Below are 7,346 nucleotides of genomic sequence, written 5' to 3'. Positions count from 1 at the left end.
ATGATCAATCTGCTCCCTCTTGGGCTACAAGGTATGAAAAGGAAGATTATTTCCTGTCTAATGGGTTAATGAAGCTCTGCCAATATACCGAATCGGCTGGCACTTCACTCCGGCTGTATCAGGATTGGCTAATAGGACAAGGGAGGAGAAGGAAGGTTGGGTACTTGGGACACAAGGGGGTGGAGCCTGACTAGTATACATGAGGAGCTGTGGGAATAATCGTGTCAGGGACATAAAACACACAACTCTATAGGACGCTGTTACTAGCACGGCCTAACATGGTGGGACTAGGGGGAGGTCTTGTGGACGCTGCTGAATCTCGCTTTTCTTTGTTTTGTCTGGAATATCCCTTTTTACCAATCACAGAAAATAACGAAAAACACTGAAGGAATTTACTTTATTTTCCTACAAAGCGAGAGAACTTTGCATTTTGATTATACAAAAAACTTCCTATAAAAATTGGAGAAAATCCACAGAAGTAACAAGCCCGCCTCTACTTCCCAATTAAAACGGTAAAGATCCTTCGGGAATTTTGAGGCAGATTTTGACCAGCCTGCAAATTCTCGCCACGTTCTTCACTCGTCATTGAGCGTCATGGGCAAAAAAAAACAACTTTCTCTGTTTCTCGTTGATTTCAATAAGAGGTCAGAGGCGGAAATGCGGCCAGAAAGCGCACGACACTTTTTTTTTTTTTTTTTACACTGAGCGGCTAAAAAAACGCTGCGGGAAATAAAAAACTGCCTCCATTGAAATCAATGGCAGGTGGTTTTCTGCCGCTGATTCTGACTGTTTCTGCATTAAAATCAGCGCAAAAAAAAAAACCTGTGTGAACTGGACCTTATGCTGTGAGGCAGCGGCTGTTGTGCAGCACAATCTGGTATAGTTGAGCCCAATACTACATTGACACGACTCAACCTTGGCCGTACTACAACTTTGCCATTCATATTTCAGGAGTTAGAGCAGGTTTGGACTTGCCATTATGGCCACTGGTCACTCAATGTGGTGACGGAAAATAGTATTTCTAGAGCACGCCCTAACAGGCCAACCTGGCACTATCACCATCCGCCAATATGGGTGAACGGGAACGGGCACTGGCTTGGCAGTCAAATCCCATTGAGCAGCGTTTTTTTTGTTTTTTTTTAATTTGGGGTGGGGGGGGGGTTTGTACACTCACCAGCGATTAGGCCTTGTTCACACGGCGCTGAAAAAAAAAAACGACGTGTCAATCGCTAGCGTTTTTGCAAAGAGCTTTTTAAAGTACAGGCGTTTGACGCATTTTCAGCGCGTTTCTTGGGTGCGTAAGTAGGACTCCCATTGGCTATGGGAATTAGGTGCGTTTTACGCGCCAGAATTTGACCTGATGTTTCTTTTTTTACACGACGTGTTTTTTTAAACCCACGCGTAAAAAAACAAAACAGCGTCCTATGCACTACGATGCGGTTTCCCATTGATGTCAATGGGAAGCTTAAAGCATGCGTTTTTCGGCGTGTAAAACGCGTCCTACACTACGTGTGAACAAGGCCTTATAAGATTATATTCATTTAATGGGGGTTGAACCCCCAAAGACAGAGTCTGATTTCAGTCTGCACTACTTATACAGGTATAGTCACACCCAGCAGATTTGTTGCAGACGATTTTGCGACTCCCAATCATCCAAACGTAGAAATTCAGATACAACCCAATTCATATGTATGGAAAAACTGCAGAAAATTCTGCATCAATTCTGCCACGTGTGAACATACACTTAAGCTTTTTATTAAGACGCTGTTGATTGGTCGTCACTGATGTATAAGGATTCCACGTATAAGATCTATGTGAGGGTGTGAACCGCGGACGCCTTCCTCATAAGCCTCTCCGTCAGGGGGGAGTTCGGTCTCAAGACGTCTCTTTCAATCAAAAGACTTCTGCAGAAAAAAGACAAAAGTTATAAACGGAAAAGTTCATGAAACGTCTTAATATAATCTAGAACTATAGAGGGCGCCATAGCACCCACTTATCCCGAGAAGTACCCAACATATGACTGTGTCCCCCTGCCCTTCACTTAGCCAATCAGGAGCACCGAAAGAGCTCATGTGGCGTCTTCCTTTGCCTTAGGGCTCTTTCACGCTTGCGTATAAAAATATGGAGGCGAAATAAGGATCGTTGGGCGGTTGTTATGGCACCCCAGGTGTTTTAACTAATAGCCTATAAAACCCACAATATACTGCACTACATTAGGCTCAGGACCCCTGTTCTAATGACGGGTGGGCCCCCAGCGATTAGACACTTGCCGACTATCCTATGGATCGACGATAAAGGTCTATTCTGGGAAAATCCCTTTAAAAGGTGTCACATGAACCCCATCAGTGCTGACCAATAGCAAATGCAGAAGACGGGGAGTCACATTTGCATATGTGATTCATTTCTGCACCTCTGGGTGTTTGGTGGGCGCTATTACACCTACTGGTTCATCCACATTAGGACATCAGAGGGGGAGATCTTTGTACCTGGCTAAATTGTGATGGGATTTTGTGTTACTGTTAATCGCAGCCCGAATAAGAACTTGATTGAAGACGTCTCTCTGGAAAACAGAATACAGTGTTATTAAAGGGTCTTTCCCACTTCCAAACTCCCTCTACCCTAATAAAACGTTCATATAAACGCCTACTGTAAGGTCCGCGATTTCTACAGGTTCCTCCGTCCCCTTTTTATAATATTGATGGTCCGCTTAGAAAGAAGAGAAGGCATCTGCGTGTGCTCGCCCGGCTGAAAATAAACTACGGCAGGACGTAGCCAGTAGCAAGAGGATCAGACGGGGTACTAGGGGCAGGGATTTTCTTTTAAAAGCTGCAATTCAACTTCTTTATGTAGATTACAAATATTAATCATTTTTTTAATACTTTTTATTAAGACCTATTCGCTATTGTGTGTATACCCCTTTAAGCTGAACTGTATGCAGGAAGCTCTTAAGCTCCCTCTAGTGGTGGCTGCAGGTACCCAGAATTTTAGTATTTATCTCTGTCTCCATTTGGAGCTCTATAGCACAACAACAGAGCTCTGACCGCTATGAAGATACATGAAGATAATCCGCACAGAATTTTGAACCTATTTAAAAAAATTTTTTTATAATTTTAAGATTAAATAATTATTACAGAATTCTATTTCTTGGAAAGTCAATTTGTTAAATCCTATCAAAAAATGTTGTAGCCGTTACCTGGGCATCACTTCCGCCTATATTCAGTATCTTGTACCGTACTGGACACATCAGCTCCACCACCTTGTCATAGTTTCCACTGTCGAACTCTACAAGGGCCTGGCTTAGCGGGAGGCCCAGGTCTCTGATCAGGGAATGCTGGTAGTTTTCCCCTGGACATCTGAGAATATAAAATATACCATGAATCAATTACAACTGATGTCTGATAATCAAACATTAATACGGACTTTAGACCCCGATGACCATTTTAATAATTTTCTACCCTTCCCTGCCCCTTGTTTAGTGCGGAAATTCAACACAAAATCATATTACAATACATAGTGTGATGAACTTGGACCTCCACAGTTTCTCTATTTGAAGGGGCTCACGGTTCTATATAGCACCCAAGTCACGTAGCGGACCCGCGTGTCCTCCTGCTATTACCCCTTCCGCCAGTCTTCCTTCTACCATCACTAACCGGAGGCCTGGAAACCTGAGATTAATGTGCACCGACTACCTGGTGGGTCTAGTCCTACTTATTGATATCAGACGACAAGACTTGACCTCTCATTGGGCCTTTATCGAGACCCAATCAACTGATGACATCATACGAGGGCACCCCTTTAAGCCCAGCATCCTCCATGAGTCTCACGGCCCCTCATAATGCCTCCATTGAACCTCCACTTGTGAGCCGTGAGACTATAAGATGGACTCCATTACTAGGACTTTGTGGCCTCTTCACTCAACAAGGGGAACCCCATGAGCTCGCTTGTGATACCAATGCAGTGAAAAACAGGTGGTTGGTGAATTGCACCCTCATTCTTAGGATTGGTGGAGATATGGGTTATCGGACCCCCTCAAATCGCACATTGAAGTTGGATCCATGAGTCAACCGTCTTCTTGAGATGATGCTTATTAAAGACACCATGCTCTATAGAACAACTCATACGTCACCGGCCATAGTAGATGGGTCCAGACCAGAAGAGATAAGTCAGTCACTTTTTTTGTCAAATATGTTCCTTACTTAGAAAGTTCCTTCAAAGACTTGAGCAGCCGAGTTGTCATCTCACGATTCTTGGAGCCCAAGGAAGACATTAAGAAGTGAAGGTCGTTGAAGATCAGGATGTGATCGTCGGTACGTTTCTTGGTAACTTGGACAAGTTTATCCCATCGTTTTCCAACGTCCACTCCTAGAAGGGCACAGGAATGATGGAAATTATGTGCTAAATTTAAGGGACTTGAGGCATAACTACGGAGACTCTCACGATCATGGCAACATGGGTGCCCACATGACGGGTCGGTCTCCATTAAAGTCTATTGGAGATATGGAAACCACGGTTGGTTCAGTATCTCCTATTCACTTTAATGTGAATGCTAAATTAGGGACTGGGATCCCCCGTTTCGGGATCAGTGGAATCCTATTGGTTGAACTCACTGGTCTACTATTTAGAGGAAAATCCCCTTTATCTTTATAATACCCCTTGGGGTAGATTTGTCTACAGCCAGCTAACGTAATCCTCCTACCTGTTCCAGTCTATAGTCTTGTCCAAAGAAAGCAAAATAAGTGAGTGACATAGTTTAGTAAAGATAGAGCCGTTATTTTGTCAGGGCAATGGCTGAAATGTGACAACGGCTTTTCTAAACCAGAAAAGTGCTCAGAGCAGTTGTCAGTTCCCTTCCCCCACTCGTCTTGGCCGCTCATAGGAAGAATATCACTCAGCAGGGGGCGACAATGAGCACAAACAAGATTGTAGGAAGAATTTGTGCTCGATCCTGAGGTCTGATGGTCGTGATCCGCACCTTCCATCTGAAGCCGATGCAGCAAAGAGGAATTGTCTACGACATCCAGCATACTTTCACTGGCAAAACATTTGGGTGCGATCTGTGGGAGAGGAGATGGATTATTGGATTTGCTCATTTGCACAGATCATCGCTTTAATTCACACGGGGCAAATATTGCGTTCGCTGCCCTAGTCCTGTATCTAAATACCCTGGCCAAGGCAGAGTGGCTTGTTGGTGCCCCCACTGGCACATGACCCTTCGTTTCCCAGATCCATAATACTGTAGAAGGACTTGGCACCCCCATCTATTAGCCAGAGCAGATCCAATGCATAGGGTGACTCTCGCTCTGGTCACCCATTAATACTACATTACCCCTGATAGGTCGCTGCTACCAGCGATCAGTTCACCATTGGGCAATCTGCACAGAAAATAAGGGGTCTTCCATCTAAGACCACCTCCATTCCCTAGGCAGAGACACACGGTACTTACATATTCATCGTACAGGGTCAGTGCGGCTTCATATTCCCCCTGAGACAATTCAGATATTGTATTAAATCATGGTATAAATGATTCTTCATATTAAATACTAGACAGACAGTGCTGTGGAAGTCTAAATTATACCTGTAACTTTTATGCAATCTTTTGTTCTCTGTTATCAGCCACGTCAAGCTGACCAATTAAAAGGACGATTACTCAGCGGCTGACAATGGGTGTGGTTTTATTGGGTGGGTATATCTAAATATAATTGCAAGTAATACCCCTAAATGATACCTCCATATGCAACATAGTAGCTTCATTAGTAGATCTGAAAGAGTTAACGGTAACGTCCATGTTGGTTATGGGTCAATATCGAATATCCCTGGAGTTCTAGGGTAGTTAAGGGGTTAACATTCAATATTCCTTGCGGTTTAGGATCGTGAAGCGGCTGATGGTATGAAATCTGGTGGTCTATGGCAGATGAGTTAAAGTGCACCCATAACTATATTTAATTTAGTTTAAGTGCGCCAAAGTTACACAATATATCTCTGTAGGGTTTAGGGCTCTGTGTGTAGACTCCCTTTATACAGCCAAAAAGTTACATAATAAAATTCTGTCTTCCAGCAGCCACCACTAGAGGGAGCTCACTGCATACAATTGCTTCAATTGAACTGAATGCTATCTGCATAATTGCATATCCCCTTGTGGTGGCTACAGGCTATTTAATTAACATCCTGGCCAATGGCTATCCAGTTAGGAAAGTAAAGTTTCAGAAAATTGTCCCACCTTTTCGATGAAATATAAGGCCCAGTGCCAGTAGACATGACAGGCAATCATGTCAGCGCCCTGCAAGGAACCACAAGCAAATCACTTTTACTGCAAAATCTTAGAATTCATTATACAACAACCAAGTAGACAAAATACTGTAAATCAAGCACTCTCCCAAATCACAATCCCCAAATCTGTAAGGCAACTGACTGCAGCAGGAGCCCTTCCCCACTGCTCGGTCTGCAGTAGGAGGACAGGCAGGAGAAGCCCCACCCCTTATTGAAGCCCTGCCCCTCAACAACCTGAAAATGAAAGGGATCAAAAGAAAATTAACCCCTGTGTTCTCTGCACGATTCCAAAAAGGCAGTTTGATTTAGAAGCTGCAGAACATCCTGCAGACTGACAAACTGTGTTCCTCTGACGGTCCGGCCACGAGAACTTTTACAGACGTGTATAAACCACTCCGATGATGAACCAGCAGATGACTACAATGTGACCTTACCTTCCAGTTGTTCTCAGTTTGTTTCATGAAGGACAAACCGCCCTCTAGATCGGCCTTCATCTCGTACACGTGAGCAACGGTGTGCACAGACCAACAGTCCGTCGGGTCTACAGCCAGAGCCTGGACATTAAAAGGGAAAGGAGAGAAATATTATGTAACTTAAAAAGGGGATACAATAGGATGTTGGAGGGATATTAGTCACTGACATGCGCCGCCCCTCTCCATTGAAGTAATTCGGAGATATGGAAACAGCCAAGTGGGGTCTGTTACTCAGTTTCGCCCTTTTGTGTCCTCGTCAGGACATAGTAGGCATCTGGTTCCTTATGTGAGGTTCTGTGGGTACAGCCTCAGTAGAAAACGGATTCAAATTAGGACTGTAGAGACTTCAAACAATGCTTGAGAGTCCGTACCCACAACATCTCATAGATAACCAGATCCCTGCTCTCTGCTGATGAGGCCCAAAAACCCAGAAACAGACCTGTCAAGAGATAAGAGTTGGGCAAAACTGATATACTGTGTTATACCTAGTGCAGGGCCTGAGGGGGCGGGGCATGACAAAGGGATTCACAGAACACCCGAGAGAATCCCTGTCAGGCTCCGCCCCCCAGGCCCTACACTAGGCATAACACAGTATCAGTTTTGCCC

General features: G+C 44.3%; 1 protein-coding gene across 1 annotated transcript in view; it reads right to left on the bottom strand.

Annotated features, from left to right (window-relative positions):
• Window positions 1-377: 377 nt before the first annotated feature.
• The window catches only part of TTC38 (tetratricopeptide repeat domain 38), a 19,025-nt gene continuing 12,056 nt past the window's right edge, over window positions 378-7,346 (bottom strand). Inside the window, exons 7-14 of the mRNA XM_075855969.1 lie at window positions 6,702-6,821; window positions 6,218-6,277; window positions 5,444-5,482; window positions 4,973-5,054; window positions 4,197-4,362; window positions 3,194-3,353; window positions 2,487-2,560; window positions 378-1,904 (exon numbers count right to left, since the gene is read on the bottom strand). Coding sequence (XP_075712084.1) covers window positions 1,811-1,904; window positions 2,487-2,560; window positions 3,194-3,353; window positions 4,197-4,362; window positions 4,973-5,054; window positions 5,444-5,482; window positions 6,218-6,277; window positions 6,702-6,821 — 795 coding nt within the window. The 3' untranslated portion in view covers window positions 378-1,810. The remainder of the gene's footprint in view (window positions 1,905-2,486; window positions 2,561-3,193; window positions 3,354-4,196; window positions 4,363-4,972; window positions 5,055-5,443; window positions 5,483-6,217; window positions 6,278-6,701; window positions 6,822-7,346) is intronic.

The sequence above is a fragment of the Rhinoderma darwinii genome, chromosome 3, assembly GCF_050947455.1.
Source record: "Rhinoderma darwinii isolate aRhiDar2 chromosome 3, aRhiDar2.hap1, whole genome shotgun sequence".
In the NCBI taxonomy this organism is placed as follows: Eukaryota; Metazoa; Chordata; class Amphibia; order Anura; family Rhinodermatidae; genus Rhinoderma; species Rhinoderma darwinii.
The sequence above is the reverse complement of the archived record's forward strand: the minus strand, read 5'-3'. Positions and strand labels throughout refer to the sequence as shown.